Source organism: Lonchura striata, chromosome 20 (assembly GCF_050655825.1).
Source record: "Lonchura striata isolate lonStrDom1 chromosome 20, ASM5065582v1, whole genome shotgun sequence".
In the NCBI taxonomy this organism is placed as follows: Eukaryota; Metazoa; Chordata; class Aves; order Passeriformes; family Estrildidae; genus Lonchura; species Lonchura striata.
In genome coordinates, this window is record NC_140722.1 from 2,311,109 (window position 1) to 2,330,239 (window position 19,131).

Consider the following 19,131-nt stretch of genomic DNA (forward strand, 5'->3'; position numbering starts at 1 on the left):
CGCCCCCTGAGGGCGGTGCGCGGTGACGTCACCGCCGCTCCGCCGCAGCCCCAGCGCAGACGGAGCCGCCCGGTGCCGGAGCCGCCCGGTGCCGCCGCGATGCCCTCGGACCGGCCCTTCAAGCAGCGCCGCACCTTCGGTGAGCCGGGACCGGCCGGGACCGGCCGCGCGGGAGGGAGGGACGGGCGGATGTGCCCTGCGCCGCCCCCGCCGTGCTGCCCGGCGGGGCGGCCCCGCCCGGGCCGGGGCTCGGCCGCCGCGGGTCCCGCCGGGGCGGCCGCGGGAGCAGCGGGGCCCGGTGGCGCCGGGCCGGGGGCGGCGGTGCCGCAGCCGCCGCGCGGTGATGTCATCCGCGCCGCGCCCGGCCGAGCGCAGCGCTGTCCCCGGGCCGTCCCCGCTTCTCCCGGGGACCGGGGTCACCGGGGCGCGGCGGCGGCCGCAAAGGGCCGTGGAACGCCCGGGGGGACGGTGATGGCCACGTGTCCCTTTCGACTGTCAGAACACAAAGACCTCCCCAAAAATCGCCTTCCGCGCTCCCCATCTGGTCGGCGTTGGGGCGGTTGTTGTTCCAGGATGTCGCACGCCCTCTGTGATGGTTGTGAGACACAGAGTCAATGCTCGCATCCTCCCCGCCTCTTTGTCAGAGGTCCGTGGTGGGGAGGCTCAAAAGGTGAGGAGGTGACTGTAGAAAGTCCCGGATTTCTATCTCCAGACCCGATAGCGGAATCCGAGGAAACACCAACTGCTGTTTTCCCTTGACCTTTGCCGGCTGGCGCAGGGAGAGGTGTGTGCTTCTGGCAGGTTAAATTTCTGGGGAGGGGGTAGCAGTTGAACTTTACTCGCTGTATAATGCTGAAATCGGTACTTTTATGCCATAAAAAACCCTCATATTGTGCCAGAGACTGTCCAAACGCAGGTGAGGGCGTTTCCTACATGAGTTTTAAAATTGGAGTTTTTGCCTGCTGAAAGCTGCTGATCCAGCCCCTTGCTGCTCTCTTGGAAACTGTAAATATTTGGTATTTTATTGGCACAACCCTTCTGGCCTTGAATGCTTACCCAGTCCTCCCCTGCCACAGGACCGAGCCAAGGGAACATGCACAAACAAGAACCAGCTGAAGCCTGGGAGCTTGGGATCCTTGCTGGGAACCTGCTGTGTGCTCCTAAGCTATGTATTAAAACCAGTGAAGTCCTAAATCGGCCCCTTAGTAACTACCTACTGTTAAATTGGTGAGAATCAGCTTATTATGGTTAGGAGTAGACTGGTTTGCCTTTGTGGATTGCTCAGACTTTCTTTGAGCCAGAGGGAAAACAAAATCTGAGGCTCAGAGTAGTTGAAAGAAAGCAGGATTAAAATAGCCCGGGAGGGACAGAGGGGGTGAGGGAGTTTGGTGCCGGCAACTGCAAGTGCTCCTTGTTTCTCCGTACTTTCCTCTGCCCTTTTGCTCTCTCAGCTGACTGGGCTGCAGAGCTGAGCCAGGAGGAGAGAAGGAGGAGGACGCCTGGCAGCCCCTGCAGTTGCTTTGGGTCAGGGCTGGAATTACTCTGTTGGAGAAAGTAAATATGGCTTGTTTTTGTCTTTGAATCATTACACAACAGGAGCAGGAAGTGATTGTTTACAATGCAGTTGGAGAGGGCTAGTGGAAAACATCTCCAGTGATTCCATACCCTCAGAATGGCTTAATTTTTAAGGCTTCAAAACTTTACAGAAATGGAACGGTTCCAAAAAAGCAGTGAAAAGGCAGAGTCAGGGCTATGGCTGTTTACAAAAGGCACACAGGCTCCAGTTTCATGGCAAGTGGCTGCCTTAGGTCTTGGGCTGCTGCTTCTCAGTGAAGATTCTCGTTTCCCCAAAGCTTGTGTTCCCCCCTTCTTGTATTTTTTGATTTTTTCTGTGAATTTCTTAGGTTTGTTCAACTGCTTGGTCTTGGGTCTCTCCTGAGTAAAATTTCCTGATTTCTCCTCATCATTTCTAAGGACTTGAGAAGGGGACTGACTGTGAAACAACAGGGGTTTGATCCAAGGTGTGTGGAGGGCACGGAGCAGTGACTCCTCCCGTGATCTCAGGTGCTGTCCCTGGTGGGCAGGTGAGCTCTGTGAGCTGGTCCTTGGCAGCAGAACGTCCTTGCTGTGTGTGCAGGGGGTAAGATGTGGCAGCACCCTCTGCATCCATGTGCTGAACCCAGAGGCTGAGGCATGTTCAGATCTGTTGTAGGAGTCCAAAACAATTCCCAGAACAAAGCTGTGGTCTGTGTCAGAGGAACAGGCTGTCCTGGCAGTAGTGAGAGTGTGCAGCAGCCTGATGACACCATTGCACTTCCCGAAAGGAACACGGGTCCTTGGGAGCATTGTCCCACTGCTCCTGAAGTGAGGTTTGCATTGGGCTGGCAGCAGCTGCCAGCTGTGTTTTCAGTGCAGCACAAAATCAGTGTGGTGATGGACATGGGCCTGGATCCTGGACCAGCCAGGTGACCCAGAGCACCTTGGTCCCGTGCCCCCGTGTCCGGCAGGAACAGAGGCAGGAACACACCTGCATGTGCCTCGTGGCTCAGCTGGAGTCCCTGATTTGGTGACAAACACAGAGGTTTGACCTCAGCCTCTGTGGACAGAGTGTTCCCATCCCAGGTTCCATCCTCTTGGAGATCTGCCTTTGTTTGTGGGAAGCCACTCTCTCTTCAGAGGAAACGCAGTGGTGGGTGTGGAGCAAATCCCCTGTTGGCTCTGGGGATCGGCGTCCCTGGGGACTCATCCAGCACAAGCCAGCTGTGCTTGTACCCACTGAGAGACCAGTAGTGGCTGAATTGTCTGCCTCACACACCGTTCTGTGCTTATCACAACAGTTCTGCTCATTAGTGGCTTGGAAAAACATCTGGATATTGATGTGAGATTGGTCTGTGAGCCCTCGCTGGTCCTTGGCTGGTTCTTGGGTGTCTGTGCTCTGGCAGTTGTGCTTTGAGAGCTGGGATTCCTTGAGAGGAGGATGCTGCTCCAAATTGCTGCTTAGCTGCCTGTGTCTTGGATTAATTACTGAGGACATTCTGTGACTTGACTGGATGTAGGGGTAATTATCGATGTTGAAGAACTGAACAGGCTTCCAGAGCAAAAGTCAGACTAACATGAAGACCACAAATTTTGATTTTTTAAATTATTATTCTTTTCTATAACACAAGGTCCTGACTGGCAGCCAGGAATAATAAAACCTGTGTGTTTTGTTCATTACTTAATTTTTTTTTCACTGTAAAAACTTCCTTTGAGCCAGAAGGGTGGAGACTGGAGAATCCAGGGGCTGTCAGGGTGGTAGGCCCTTGCCACCTCTGTCATTGAGTAGCCATGAGCCATGGATAAGTCATGTCCCTTGGCTTTGGTGTTCCTTCTGTGGTCAGTCCCAGCAGGGATCACAGTCACGAGAGTCACTTGGGAGGTCTCACAGTGTGTCACCTGCTCGGGTGACATTCTGTGGTTGACTGGGAGTGTGTAAACACTACTAGCTCTGTCATGCTGTTGTTTGCTGTCTTTTGTCCTCAGAAGGTGGTTTAAGGTTGTGAGAGAAAATGCAAGAATGAATTCAAGACTCTGGTGTCTGGCACATGTCCCCAAAGCATCTGTGCATGTCCAGGCCTGTTTGTGCACAAATAGCAGTGAACTGTGCTGGGCAAAGGCCCTTGGTGCTTGCAGGTTCACTGTGGGCTGCACCAAAATACAGTCCTGCCAGCAGTGCCAGGTCTTTCTTTGAGCAGTTTGAAGTGTCCTGAGTAGTTCTGAGAAATCTGTGTTCCTGCTGTCTCGGAGATGGATGGGAGGGTTGTCCAGGTAGAAGGTCACACAGCAGGCACAGGGAAGCCTTGGCACGGCAGCCTCCCAAGGGCTTGTACAGAGGGGACTTGCTGTTCCTTTACCAAGGATAGTGAAACTGTGATTAAATGTTGAGAAAAAAAACAGTTCTTTATCTGAAACTGTGATGTAAATACTCTGTTTGCCATCCTGACATGACACAGAAGGTGCTGCCCGTTTCCCCCTCATGCTCAGAGGGTGCAGTGAGTTTTAAGCTGTTTTGATGATTGGAGATCTGGTGTTCATCCTACATGGCCCATGGCAGTGGCAGGGGTGGATCACAGAATCCCAGATTGGTTTTGTTTGGAAGGATCCTCAAAGCCCATCCCATTCCACCCCCTGCCATGGACAGGGACACCTTCCACTGTCCCAGAGTGCTCCAAGCCCCATCCAATCAGGCCTTGGGCACGTCCAGGGATCCAGAGGCAGCCACAGCTTCTTTGGTCACCCTGTGCCAGGGCCTCCCCACCCTCACAGCCAAGAATTCCTTCCCAATATCCCATCTAACCCTGCCCTCTCTCAGTTTAATGCCATTCTGCCTTGTCTTGTCACTCCAGTGGTACTGCACAACCAGAGGACAAGTGTCTTGACATGTATTTAGAGTTCACAGTTGTGGTGTGGCTCTGCTTGATCATGAGCAGAGCCCTTATGATTTGCCAGATGCAAATACTTATTCCTGGAGCCAGGCTCAAAATCATACTCCTATTACATTTTTATACTAAGAAAAAATGAAGGTGTTTCTTCTTTGTGTTTAAAAATCCATTTTCAGGCTCTGTTCTGGAGCCAGAAAGATTGAGAATTTTTTGCAAAGGAATAAGGTGCTGAGACCTGTAGTGACAGGGCCCCAAGAACGTGGCATTCTGAAATCCTCCCAGACACTGCACATCTAGTATTGCAGCTGTAGTGATGGCATGGAGAGTCATGAAGACAGAGCATCCACTGCTCCATGTTTATGCTGGTAATAGCTTCCAGGGACAGTGGAGCTTCAGGCTCTACCTGTTCTGTGATGCAGAGATACGTTTTTATCAGTTCAAACCTTTTAGGTTCAGAGCAGTGTAGATTTGGTCCTGGGTCATTTGTCCTGTCTGGGGCATCCACCTTTGCAGACAGACAAAATCAACCTGAGAATCAGAAGCAGTGTCAGGTCTCTGCACTGCTCCTATGTAGCCTGGGACAAGCACCCTCTGGGGTGCTGAGGAAACTTGCCCTGAGCGCAACCTCCTTCCTTCCTGGATGTGGGAGTCTCCTCTCACTCCTGCTGCGGCACCACTGGCCTGAGATGGAGCACTGGGCAAGGACAGGTCAGATCAGGTGCTGGGTGAGGCATGACACACTCACAAATTTGGGTGTTTCCTGGTGGTTAGAGGTGTCTGGCCTTAGGGTGGTGGGATATTACAGAAATAGTCATTGATGTTCATCTGGAATGACCTGCATAACTGGCCTGCATCTCCAGGATTTGCCTGCTCATCCCACACACATCCTGGTTTCAAACCATCCAATTCCTCCTCTCCTGGCAGAAAATCTCTTGGAGAGAAGTCCATGCTCTTGCAGCACTCTGCCCTGGGACTGACCACAGCAGCTTCTTGAAGAAACATGTTCATTTTTGCATCTGCTTCAAATCTTGGGCATATCCCTCTCCAGACTGGCTGGCAGGATGTTGTGTGGATGGCAGGAAGGGGCCACAGGGCCAGCAGCCTGCTGGAGGTGCCAGGGATGTCTGTACTCTTCGGAGCTGTGGGACACGGGGAGAGGCATGGTCTCTGCTCTCCACCACAGCCCTTGCCCAGCTCAGGAGCTGTTTATGTGGCAGTGCGCTGAGGACATTTCCAGGTGGTATTTGTTCTCACTGGTGTTTTCCTAACAGCATTCCTGCTGGTCACAGGCAGCAGGGCCTTTCCCTATCGCCCATCTGCTGCCTTGGGACAGCACCAGTGCCTGAGCTGTGCTCGTCTAGAATCTCCTGAAAAATGTTGCCCCTTATGCAACAGCGCTGTTGGAGGACTTGCCATGTGTTTTCCTTCTGTCCCACCATCTGTATCTTTTGTCTGCTGAGGCACTTTTGCATCCAGGACTGTCCTTTCATCCCGTGTCTGCACAGTGCCCAGCACAGCAGGGACCTGGCTCCTGTGGCCAGGGTTCCTGGGCACTGCTGATAAAAAAGGTTCATGTTTGCAAAGCGTGGCTTAAAATTTTCCACTGTTCTCCTCAACTGCCATAATGATCTCATCCTGCATTGCCATGGGATACACTGTGTGCTCGCATCTTTTGGAGCACAGCTTGGGAAGGACCTCAGTCAAGAAAACAGCCAAGATTCCGGTGTTTCGGGCAATCTGCAAGCTTTGCTGTTGCTGCTTAACAGTTAAAACAGCAGTTGAAAGAGAAATTTCCCGGCATATGCAATACTACAAAAATACTCCTATCTTTCAATAGGCCCTAGCAGAGAAGTTTTCCTGGGAATAACCAATGTGTGGGTTTTATCTTGCTGCCATCTTGAGATCTGGCTTCCTGGCACTGGGGAGAAGTCTGGCTTCCCTCATGGCAGAGATGTGGTGCCCACAGCTGGAGCAGGGGTGGGTCTCTTCCCTCTCATGCAGGTCATCACTCTTTGCTCAGCTCCTTGGAGCAGCAGGAGGCTGGAGCCCCTCCAGCCCCTCTTGTGTGAAGCCCCTGAGCTGCTGCAGTCAGGTGTGGTGTTCTGCTGCCCTGGCAGCGAGGAGGGACCAGGGGAGGAGAACATGGATGGGGACAGGGCCATGTAAACAGCTCTGGTTTGCTCTGTGCATTGGCTAAGGATTAACTGTAGCCGGGTGCTGCAGGGGAGGGGAAAGTCTCAACCTCAGCGCAGTCTGGGAGAGCTGCAGGAGGAAAATAAAGCTTGTAAGATCAGGCCTGTTGTGTATGAATGTGAGTGTGCAAACACTGGGAATCCTGCCTGTCCTCAGCACCGTGGGGGCTCCGGTGCTTGGCTGGCACTTCCCCAGGTTTCTCTGAAGTGCCCTTTAACCATTTTCTCTGTATTCCTATGACTTAGATTAGACTGTATAGACACTGAATTAAGGCTGGTATTTATAGCTGTTCCTGCTGTGTGATGTTGATGCTTTCATGAGTCACAGGCTCAACCTCTGGCTCCCACCACAGGCTGAGGAGCGTGTGGGTGACCATCACTTATCTCTTGGTGGAGATCTCTTGTGCCTGAATTCCCACGTGCACAGAAATCACCCAGGGATTGATGCAGCTTTTCCTGATTGCCAAGCCTGCTTCCTCGGCTCTCCAAGGCTAGGATGAGACAGTGTGCTCTTTAGCAGTGCTCTAGTTATCCTGGAAACTTCTGCCTGTAGATTCAGGAACCTGAGCACCTTGGGTGGGATTGCTCCCAAGTGCCTTCCTGAAAGAAGTTTCTGAAGTGAGCAATTCCAGGCCAGAGGAAGAAGTGCAGTGCTTGAGATGTTTGTAGTTGCAATCCATGGACCTGCTGGAGAGATCCAGCAGCCCCCAGAATAAAGCAGCACCTGCTGCCATTCCCCTGTGATCACCTGCAGATCAGCCTCCTGCCACAGGGTCCCCTGAGGTCAGGAAGGCTGTGAATGCCCCGGGTCCTGCTGGCCAGAGGGAGCAGGTCCTAGGCATGTGGCAGATTTTAAAGGGTGGGACAGGGGAGCTTCCATTGTGGCCCAGCAGACTTGAGGGTAGGTGAGAACTCTGTCACTGGTGTCTTGTGCCCTTGACTCCTCCTGAGCATGGAGTCAGCAAGACCTGGAAGGATCTTTCTGCAGCAGCCACCTCTGTCCAAGGCACCCTATCTGCTCCCCGTGGGGGACAGAGGACTGTGGTCCCAGGGGTGGGATCCTGAGGCACTGATGTGCAGCTGGAGTGATGATGGACCCTCTTCCTCTCTGTGTGGCACCTTTTTCAGTGTAATGGGCAGGAGGCAACTCTGTTCCCACTGTGTAAATGAAGGTGGTGATAGCTTGTGTCACCTGCTGTAGCTGATGATGCTTCCAGGGAGCAGGAAGGGAAGTCTGGCATGTGCTTGCCCTTTGGCACATGGAGCCTGGGCTAGTTAGATGCTCCAAGATTATCTTCATTTGCTAGCCATGATAACATGCCTTCAGCAAATTCCTTCTCTGACTCTTCTTACAATTACCTTCATTGTTGGGGTTTCCTGTGCAAACATTACTATGACCTTGCAGGGCAGCACATGGTGTTTAGGAAGCTCATGCACATGGCAGTCTGATAGTATGGAGAGAGAAGCAGGCTAGGGTGGACACTGAAGCCAGAATGGCTGGCCAAACGTGAGGACACAGTTCTGCAGGCTTTGTTAAAACCCAGAAGTCTGAGCTGGTGACAGTCAAGCTGCTGGAGTTTCCAAGGTGATCAGTGTTGTCCAGTTGAGTTCTGGATCTCCAGCCTTTTGGATGCTTCATTCTGGACACAAGGGAACATGTGGAAATAGGGCTCTGTGGGAAGGGGCAGCTGCTTCTGCTCCAGCTGGGTGATGTGGGCGAGGTGCTGCTGGCACTGTGTCCTTCAGCATTCCCAGGGAGTTGTCTCTGTGCCAGTGTCATATGTGCTGCTGATATCTGTGTGTGACTCCCTGGCTGATTGGTGTCTCAAGGGAAAATTGCCTCTATCACAAGGATGACTCTGGATCCCTAGAGCACTGGGTCGGATGAAAAGGAAACATGAGAAGCTGCATGTTCAGTCATAAAACCCAAAACAAATATGCCTGAATTTTTTATGAAATCCAAATAATCTTGCTCTGTGTTGCTTGCGTATGGAGTCCTACAGAATAAAAGATATAACAGTTCCTAGCAGAGTGGTATTTTCCACTCAGAGGAGGCAGAAGTGGTGCGCAAAACTTTCTAGGATCTGGTGATTTTGTAGCCTTACTGCTTTTCAAGGAACTCGCGCTTCTTCCTAAAGTCGTATCTAGCCAAATTCAACATATAAGCAATAAGGCTTTATTGAGTGCTCGGAGGAGAAATTACCAGTGTTTCTGAGGAGAAAACACTCAGACACATGCATTTATCCTACCCTCCATTATCCCAGTGGGCCATGCGGAACTGGGGCTGTGTAAACTGGTGAGGGGAGTCAGGCTGGAGTCAGTGCTGTGATGATCCCGTGAAGGTCCTGCAATACCCAGATCTCTTTTCTAGGCAGTGCTTAGTCACTGACCTTCACCCCCTGGCTTAGTTCCTGGGTGTTTCAGATGTAGGCTGTGAAGCACTTCCCTGAGTAGTGGCAGTTCCAGGGGGAGGGCAGGTCTGTAATGTCCCAGGAAGAGCATACACAGAGCCTTACCTGGCTCTGGTACTGCTTCTTCCTCTGCTTTCTGCTGCTTTGGGTTGTGGAAAGAGGAGAGCCCTCGGGTAAAGCAGTGAGGGGTATGGGAATTCTCCAGTAAACTGGAAGATTGCACAAGCTTTGTGTGCTGCCTGTTGTGTGTGTCCATAAACTTTGGAGGAAAAAGGAATAGAAAGTGTAACAACAACTGCAGGAAAAATCTTTCTGTATGTGGGTCATCTCCTTGCTTAAGGTTTTCTTCCTGCCTTCAGGCCTAGAAATACTTTGTGTCAGGCCAGGAGGTGTTGCAGCTGCTCTGTAGGTCTGTGCTAGGGAAGGAGTCCTCCTTGGCGAGGTGCAGCTCTTGTGGAACCAGGCACTGTGCCAGGGAGTGCTTGGAAATGCGCAACAGGCAGAAGGAAATGGCTAAAACCCAGCCCCAGCTGGAGAATTGTCTCCATGGGGGAAGCATCCAGGAGACACAACGAGCCTGAACTTGCAGAGCACAGCCCCCAAAGCTGTGCTGCTGCTCCACACCCATTGCCAGGAGCTGCATGTGCTTAGGGTGGCTTCAAGTTAGTTTTGTTAGCTTTACGGTCTCCTTTCACTCTCCTGATTTCCAGGTGTGCTGCCCAGTGTTACCAAGGCAGAGTGGTGTGTCCCAGCCTGTGGGGTGGTTGGGGCAGTAGGAAGCCATGAAGAGTTGGTCACTGAAGCTGGCATCTGGCAGGCCATGCTCAGAAAAGGCCTGGTGAGCAGAATGTGCATTCCTTGGGAAATGTCCCTCTCTCCAGGTCAGGCTGTGGCTTGCAGGGTTCTGCCTGCCCTGCCACACACAGGTGTTTCTAACTTTATTCTTTACTTTCTCTCCAGCGGATCGTTGTAAAGAAGTGCAGCAGATCCGAGAGCAGCATCCAAACAAAATCCCGGTAAGTGAATTGTTCTCACTCTTCTGTCAGACTTTGTTCTCACGACCCCTCTGTGCTCCTGGGTGGCCTCCATGAAGCTTGCAAAACTTTGCACCCTGGAATCAACACAGGATGGTCCCCATGAGCCTCAAGTGCCTTGTGTGTGCCAGCTGCTCAATAGCAGACGTATTCTCTGCAGTGCAAAGGACAGTCTGGTTCTAAAGCTCCATGCTGCCCTGGAGGCAGGGGATTGATATCATCTCAAATCTATTTCCAATTGAGAGCAATAGGAGAAAACTCTAAAATGGCTTTTCTTCTGGCTGTTGTAACTACCAGATTTTTCCTGGATAACCTGGTAAGGATTTATCTGCCCACAGAAAGATGTGTGGACTGATCTTTGCTGCACACATCTGAAAGTACAGAGTCTCTTTTAGGATCATTCATACCCATTCTGTGCTGTCCCAGCACCTGTAGTTGACAGGCACAGGTGAGACACCATGAACTTGCAGTTCTTCCTGCCCATGTCACTCATAATATGCTGAGTTCCTCCTTGGCTGTCAGTGTGCTTTTGAGTTCCTACCTGAGTATTTGCTTTTCTTCCTGAGAATATGGAGAACTTAGAAGAACATCCCATTCCTGGAAATGTTCAAGACCAAGTTGGACAGGGCTTGGAGCAACCTGATCTAGTGGAAGGTGTCCCTGCTCACCTTTAAGGTCCCTTCCAACCCAAACCATTCCTTGATTCTAGGAAATTATGTACTTGGGGCTTACTCAACTTACTATTTGCTGTATCACAGCATCTATGACCAAAAATAAAGGATTCCTAGTTCATCTCCCTCTCAGTGTTGGATGAATGTCAACCTTGTCTTAAAATTGTAGATTATCAGTATTTGGCCTTCAAGAGTGAATGTCTTAAACTGCTCTTGGCCTATCTTAGACCACTTCTGCCTCACTCTTGTTTTGTTTTTAGCACAGCATCTTCTAGCCAGAAGAATTCTTCTTCTGTCCTCCCACCACAACTGTGGTGTTCACGTGATGTTCACATGTTTCCAGCTCAGCAGAGCAGGGCCTGGCCCTCACAGCACCCTGGGTACCAGTACTTCAGGTCATCAGCACATTGACTGAACTCTGCTTTTAATGTGGTTTTAATGGCATTAGATTGGCTCTGCATTTCTCCAGAGTTGTGGAAGAAATTGCAGTGCATTCAGGCTCTGGCATTAAGGCCAGGCTTTGTACATAAAATGCACACATGTGCATGTATCAAGTGCCTGCACACAAATGTGTGTTGTTTGGGGAATGGACAGAAGGAGCCAGAGCTGTGCATCCACGGCATACTGAGACATGGTGGGAGAGCTCCCATGGCTGGAGTGCTTTTGTGTTGGGGTCAACACCAGAATGCAAGTTTTGCTGAAGGGGTAAAAAGGATCAGATGATGAGAAGGGTCATGAAGGCCTTGCAGGGTCCAGTTGTGTTTGTGTCACTGCTGTCTCTAAAGGCCTGCCTCCCGCTGGACCCCAGCACCAGTTTGGTGCTGTCTTTCTTCTTTCCCAGGGCAGGTTTCAGTGCTGGACAGTGATCAGAGCCTTGTGTGGGCACTGTCATGGGTCCAAGCACTGCAGGCTCATTGGCTGTGGAAGGTCTTGGTCCATTGGCTGTAGGAAGGTCTTGGTCATCTGTGAAAGACACGAGCTGTGTTTTCCAAGTGTCATGGTTTGACACTGGCACAATGCCAGTGCCCCCATGAAAATGTGATCCCTCCCTTGAATGCTGTGAAGTGGAATCTAGAACAGAGCAAAGCAGGCCCAAGCTTAATAACTGAAAAAACTTTATTAAGCTACTACTACAAAAGAAAAGAGAAAACTAAAGAAGGGAAAAAAAACCACACAAAGATCAAATGAAAACCTTGCAAAGCATTCCTCCCCCCACCACCCAACTCCAACAAACCACAGTGAGACACAATCTGGACCCCAATCAGGTTTCCACCCTCCAAACAAGCGATACTCAGTCCATCGAAGGAACAGAGTCTCTCCTGTGCCACAGACCCCCCAAGAAACACAGCTGCACATCCTGTGTTTCCATGTCACACATGGCACCGCCCGGAGAAAAGTTTGCCATGGTGACCCTTCTCCTTTCCATGCACAGTGCTCTCACCACAATGCATGGATGGACAGACTGCTTTTAGGATTTTTCCTTTCAAGGATGCCCTGCCAAGAGGGGAGGAAACAACAGTTTTTCATTGTTTGGGACCACAGTCCCCCCCATTTTCCATTTCCCCTGGGGCTGAGGGTTCAAGAACAGAAATCTTCTTCTCTTCTCTTTCCTTTCCAGGACAGGGGGCACCACCACAAACCCCCTAACCTTTTCTCCGTTCACTCCACTTTTGTCTTTTTCCCAGCTGAAGCAAGTCTCTTGACTCACTGGCATCCTCCCAAAACACAGTCCCTCTTGGAGGAGAAGATTGGTTCAGGTTGTGGCTAACACAGAGAAGTCCAGCCAAAAAGCCACTCCTTGTCCCACTCCCATCTAGAATTCCTCCTTCTAACATCCCAGGGTCCAAGGTGTCCCTCTTCCTCTCTTTCAAACTGAGGAGGGGAAGGAAAAATTCACAAAGCTTTCATTTCTCAAGGAAGGGTTAAAAGTCCGAACTGCCCGGATGGCTCGATGCCCGGACATCCAGCAACTCCCACGCACTGGGCACCTTGGAGCTCCCCCCGCTCCTCCTTCCTCGCGGTGGAATTGCTGACAGAACTGCCGCTGTCTCTTTCTCTCTCCCTCTCGGGAGAGAAACTCCGGGGGGGAGGGAATGGAGACATCCCAGATTTCTTCCACCCTTCCATCTGCAGGGGCCAGCCCGGTTCCAGTCCTTCCACCACCCTTTGACTACCTTCGTCAGGCCATGGGGCTTCCCCTCCCCACCCAGCTTGTGGCTGGGCAGGGCAGAGTCCTGCACTGCACGCTGACCAGAACCAAAGAGAGCAAGTTCCCCTGGGAATTCTGCTTTTAACCCTTCTGTGTTCTCAGAGGCGTGTCCACCTTCAATTGGTCAATATCTAAATTGACCTCTTCCTTCCGGAAAAAATTCTCTTTCCGTGTCAAACCACGACACCAAGTGATTGGCTTCTCTGGAGAGGCACTTAGAATTAGCAGAGGGGTTTGAGCCCCCAGCCCAGGGGAGTTAGGGAGATCCAAGGTCGCACCCTTGCTGCTGACGGAAGCCACGGCAAAGCTGTGCAGCACCTGCTGCCCTCCTGCATCTCCAGTTTCCAGCCAGAGTCCTTGGGCGAGTCCCTTCTGCTTTGAGAGGGGGCCAGGAGGATTTGCAGAAGGCATGGCCTGGCTGCATGCCCAGGGGAGAGCATGTCTCTCCTGTTTCCTTGAGTGTACTTGCAGGGAAAGCTAAGGAAGGGACTGACGTGGAGTTCTTTGCTTCTGTTTCAAGGGAAGTCACATCCCAGGATGCCCCCCTGGCACATGTAATAAGGACATAGGAAGGAGCCAGGTCCCCTGTCCATCTCATGCCAGGGGTTCCTTTGCTGTCTCTGCATTTCCCAGAGCTGCCTGCTCTGGTAGAAGTGCTAACCACAGGCACACCTGCTGAGAGGGTGAGATGGTTGTGTTGGCAGCAAGGGCTGCTCACACTCAGCTCTGTTGGGAAGAAATCTCCAGCTGCTCCTCACGGGGCGTTTCCTCCTTGGACAGAGCAAGCAGAGAACTTCCAGCCTTTTCACTGGGACCCCTTAATACATGTTTTTGAAATTACTTTCTGTCCTGTTAGAGGACAGGGAGCCTGTGTCGTCCACACTGTCCCTGCCTGCTCTCAGCCCCAGGGATCTTTCTGGAGATGGCTGAACCCTCAGAGATTCTGAAAAATTGCTGGGGAGCAGCTTGTGCTGGGCAGCAACAGGAGCAAACTACTTCCCAAAGCCCTGCAATGCTAAATTCAGGCAGGCCTGGTGAGTTGTGGGCTGTAGAGGGGGGTGAAGGCAGGGCCACCCTGGTGCTGGCAGGGAGGGCTGAGGGGGAGTTTGGACTATGCAGAGAGGGCTCTGTTGAGTTCCTCTGAGCACCCACAGAGGAGCACGGAGAGACAGTGGCAGGCGGGAGATCCCACATAATGCCCTGCCCTGGCACAGGGGTGGATGGAAACCCAAATTATGGACTCAGAGGAAGGGACAACCTTCTCTGGGCTCCTGGGAGGGCTGTTCTGGGGAGTTGCAGATCCAGTGTCCAGCACTGACATGACACTGGATGATAACAGCAAAGTACCTTTTTGACTGAGGGCTACTGTGTCTGTTGCCACTAAAGAACCTGCACCCTGCTCTGCCAGAGGGGGACAGGGTGAGGCTGGTGCAGTCTGTGCTCGTGTGAGTGCTGTGTGTGTCTGTGTCAGTCTCTGTGCCTGGCCATGGATGTAAGGGAGGTGTTACATTTGAGCCTCTGTGCCTGCTGGGAGTACATTCCCAGCCTCACTCCTGGTTGGACCTTGCCTCTGTTGACCACCACATCTGGCGTATTCCCTACCAAACTCACTTTCTATCTCTCCTGACTGGCCCCAGAACAAAGGCTGTATTAATAAACACTGCCCAAGCCCCCTTTGCAGTGGGACCAGGACTTCAGGCTCTGCCCTGTTTCCCCTCCCCACCTGTGCCCACTCATGATTTCTGCAGAGATCTGTGGTGGGTTCCCTCTGCAAGGGCAGGTGTCCCATGCTGAGGAACCCTTGGCTTAAGGCAGCAGCTTGGAAGAGGATACGGGGTGGGAGGTGGCTGTGCACACTCACCCTGTGGCCATAGGGATGTAACTTTAGCATTTGATCATGCTTTTCCCTCCAGAACTAAACAAGAATGTTTTGTCCATTGGCCACCTGTTCTCATAGCTGGGTTACCCAAATAGCAGCTCATGTTCAGAGAACAGAAACTCTTGGAGTTGTTCTACATGAGAGGCTCTGTGTCTGCTCAGGGCACAAGGCAGCTGCTGCTCCAAGAGCCAGGACAGCCATTGCATCCCATTCTTGGATAAATCTAAAGGTGGTTCTTCTTGGGATGGAACTGGCTGGTAATGAGAGATACTGGCCTCTGCTCCTGCTCTTGTCAGAACTGAGGCATCATCCAGGTGTGCAGGGCCCTCTCTGCAGGTAAAGGTGGATGCACAAACAGCTCCTGTGTAGCTGCTCCTTCGTGCAAATCAAAAAGCTGAAGGGCCACTGGTTGCCTGTGTGTTTCCCAGCAGCATCCTTGTATGTGGCTGTTGTGAGTGCTCGGCCCCTCAAGACTACTCCTCTTCCCACAGCCAAAATACTCACCTATCCTTGTAAGACTCAAATTAAATGCAGTAGGATGGTTCTGCTCATCTTGTCCTCCAGTGCCCTCCTTGGAGGGATGAAGGGCCGTTAACAGGTATGGGGATGTCCCAGTGCATTTAGTCCGTTGCAGAAAATGGTTCTTTAATCAGATCCTCCTTTGCCAAAGAGGGCTGCCTGGTGTTCACATGCTGCTAGCCCAGGTGTTGGGTTGTCCTTGGGTGAGATTTGTCCAGGGTGGGCTCTGCAGAGGCTGTTTGGGTGCAGAGCTCCCAGCAAGGCACCTCACCCCCAGCTCCTCGGGGAAGTGCCTGCAGCCCAGCCCTGTGAGATCAGCCCCACAGCCAGGGGGGCTCCTCAGGCATTCCCAGCTCACTGGTGACTCTGCAGTGTTCCAGCCAGGGTGTCTGATCCACCTCTGGGGGAGGCTGGCAGGAGTTCCACTGCTGCTGCTGCCAGAGGCCGATGTGTCAGCAGGGGATCAAAGGGAAGGGAAATCCGTGTTCCCAGAGGTTCCCTGGTCCTTGTGGCTCCACAGAGCCATCTCCTGGGGATCCTCCTCTCTGCACGCAGCTCAGTCCCTCTGCTGCCAAAGCCATTTGCAGTCTCTCGATTATCTTTGGAAAGGACCTGGGAAAATAAATTATGGCAATTCCTTGCCTTATAGTGAAAAATAATGTTCAGTCTCAGGGGGAGAGCATAATGGGCTGATGAGTATCCAAGAGTCTCTCTGTGGGCAAATCAACAGGTTGCTGGAGAGATGTGAGAGAACATTACTGCAATAGGAACATATTAAGCTGTATATTCTTCACTTATTTTCATTTTTCTTAAAAGCACATTCCCTATTTTAACTTCCTAACACTTCGTTTCCCAGAATACAAAAGGTACCTTTCCAAGCTGGTTTAGAACAGCAATTGTAGCTGCCAGCAAACAGCTTCACAGAAGAAAATCATTAACTATAATAGCAGGAAAATGGATCAGAAATCATAATTCAACCATTTCAGAATGTAGGGATGGTAAGAACTTTTCCAAGCAAGATGTCTGGCAGAGGAGGATGGGCTGGGTTGTGCCCATGGTGACACCATGCAGGAGTGCCTGGGAAGCTCAGCTGGGGTGGTCCTGGGTTTCTGATCCTTCTTGGAGTCAGTGTGTTTTACTGTTAACATAAGGAGTGGGACTGGTGAAATCCAAACACCTCCTTTCTGAAGGAATGCTTGAGTAGCTTCACTGGGACTTCTGAAAACTGGGAACAGCTTGCTTGGGAACAGCTGTTCCTGAGCAGGCAGAGGGATGCTGAATGGCAGCAGGAAGGAAATGGAATCATGAGCTATCTGCAGCTCAAGCCAGCAAAACCTGTGGGTTTGGTCAGAAAGTAGTGTTAAAATATGTCATTCCTCTTCAGATGTCCTGCATGCCAGAGGACAAGAATCTGTATCAGTCCAGTGGTGCGCACTGTTTCTCAGCCAGCCAGAGCTCTTGGTGTTTCAGTTCATTGTTTTGGACACACTTCACTGCCTGGCTCAGGCACAGGTGATGGATGAAGATCCACCTGCAGCCAGCCTGGTGGTCACTGCTCATGTCCTTTTTTGTTTTGTTTCCTGTGAAGATGAAGCAAAGGCAGGCTGTACTTCAGCTTCTCTACCCATGCTAGTTGGATTTGTGTCTGATCTTGGGACCAGCATGTGGGGCACTATGAACATGACTAATCCTACCCTTGACTTTCCCTCCAGGTCATCATTGAACGCTACAAAGGGGAGAAACAGCTGCCAGTGCTGGATAAGACCAAGTTCCTTGTCCCAGACCATGTCAATATGAGTGAATTGGTCAAAATAATCCGGTGAGTGGGGTGGTCTCGGCTGGCATGTTGGCCTGTCCTCACCCACAGGCTGCTCGCTGCAGGGTGGTGGGGTGAGGGTGAGGCAGAGGCAGCTGCTGAGGGCAGGGATGGGGACATGGCAGCTGCAGCATCCTTGTGTGTGGTAACAGACTATTGTGGGGGACAGGGGAGGGCAGGTTCTTAGCACCTTGTGAAGGGCTGGAGTCTCTCCCTCAAGGGGACACTCAGGAGCATCCCCTCTTTTTATTCTTCAACTCAGAGGGAAGAGGCTTCTCTGTTTTGCCCTTGCCAGTAGCACTTGGAGAAAGGGGGCTTTGAAGAATCCTAACTCAGCAGGCCTTGGAGCCTTGGGCAGCTCAGCTGGACTCATGGATACCATGTCCTGTGTGGTGGGAGGAGGTCCTGAGGAGGCTGTGCTGGCCTGGCCCCAAGGGAATAGCACTGCTGGGGAGGTGGAACTGGCTGTCAGCCCCAGGTGAGCTGACCCTGCCTCTCCTACCCTTGCCCCCACAGGCGCCGCTTGCAGCTGAATCCCACCCAGGCCTTCTTCCTGCTGGTGAACCAGCACAGCATGGTCAGCGTGTCCACCCCCATCTCGGAGATATACGAGCAGGAGAAGGACGAGGATGGCTTCCTCTACATGGTCTATGCTTCCCAGGAGACCTTTGGCTTCTGAGGGCTGCTGCAAGGTGGCATGTGGAGATAGATGAACTGTGGCATAGAGGCCCCTGGCCTCGGAAGACACCACAGCCAGAGGCTCACAAGAGCGGGGCTGTGCTGACCCCCTTCCTCTCCCTCCCCTCCCCATCACCTGTCACCAAAGAGGTTCATGGCGCGTGTTGGACTCGCACAACCCTTCCCCTCTGTGTAGGTCAGTCCCACTCCCCCAGGCACCCGCCCAGGTGTGTGACACCCCCACCCAGCCATGCAGGCCCCGGGTGGGGCCTGGCCCCGTGTCCCCGCGCTGCTCTCGCTGTGCTGTGTGTGCTCTGCTGCTGCCAGACCCGCTGGGCCACCATCAGCCACCCCAGCACAGGGAGAGCCACCTCTCCCCAGGCACTCATAAAGGGCAGGAGGTCTGCAGAAGCAGCTAACAGATGTTACCATTGCTCCCGAGTTTTAATTGATTTTAATTACACCCATATCAGATTCTTGGTGCTACTGAGTAGATGTAGGCGTCTCTATAGGACTGTGGATAATGTATATCCTTTAGATTTATTTTATTGGTTTGTTTCTTTGGGTTTGTTTGGTTGGTATTTTTTAAGGATAGATTGGAATGGGGAGAGGGGGAAACTTTCCTGTATTCTGTAGGTAAATAAATCAGGCTTCATTGCACTTTAAAGCATAGTAGATGTCAGAGTGGAATTTTCTTTTAATTTATACAGGTTTGCCATCTATAGTGCTGCTCCTCTGTTGACAGTTGTACCTATATTATCTTCTTTTTTTTTTAATAAAAATTAATTTCCCTTCACTCTATCATCTCCCCATTGCATGCAATTTTTCAGTCTCAGTGTGTCAAGGAGTTCACTGGAGGAATGTACTGATTTATATTTGCTATGTTCCTGTCCCTGTTTCTCATGTATTATACAAAAAAATGTATATGATAAAATCCCCCCAGTTTAATCTATACAAAGGTATATATATATATATATAAATATATATATAAAATAAACATAAATTCAAGTTGTGTCTTGTAGGAATGTTCTGTTCCTATCTCATTTGTCCATGTCAATGTCTCTTGTATATCAAATGTGATGTATGTTCCCCGTGTTCACTGGTGTGTGTGTACCTGCCCAGGCTTCTGAGATGGTTAATCCAAGCTGTGCGAGAGCAGCTGGTTGGGACTGAGGGGCTGGGACAAAGGGAGAAGATTGGTTTAGAGAACAGAGCACTGGATAGTGACACAGGAAACATGGTTGTCCTTGCCCTACCAGTGTAGAGTCTGTTGTCCTTTGATTAAACGTCCTCATTTGGGA

The 19,131-nt window shown here is 51.5% G+C and overlaps 1 protein-coding gene across 1 annotated transcript; it reads left to right on the top strand.

Moving 5' to 3' along the window:
* Positions 1–55: 55 nt before the first annotated feature.
* Positions 56–18,855, top strand: MAP1LC3A (microtubule associated protein 1 light chain 3 alpha). The gene is made up of 4 exons (XM_021546302.4): positions 56–139; positions 9,985–10,040; positions 17,049–17,155; positions 17,669–18,855. Exons 1-4 carry the CDS (start codon positions 100–102, stop codon positions 17,829–17,831), a joined length of 366 nt encoding a protein of 121 aa, XP_021401977.1. The 5' UTR covers positions 56–99; the 3' UTR covers positions 17,832–18,855.
* Positions 18,856–19,131: the final 276 nt, after the last annotated feature.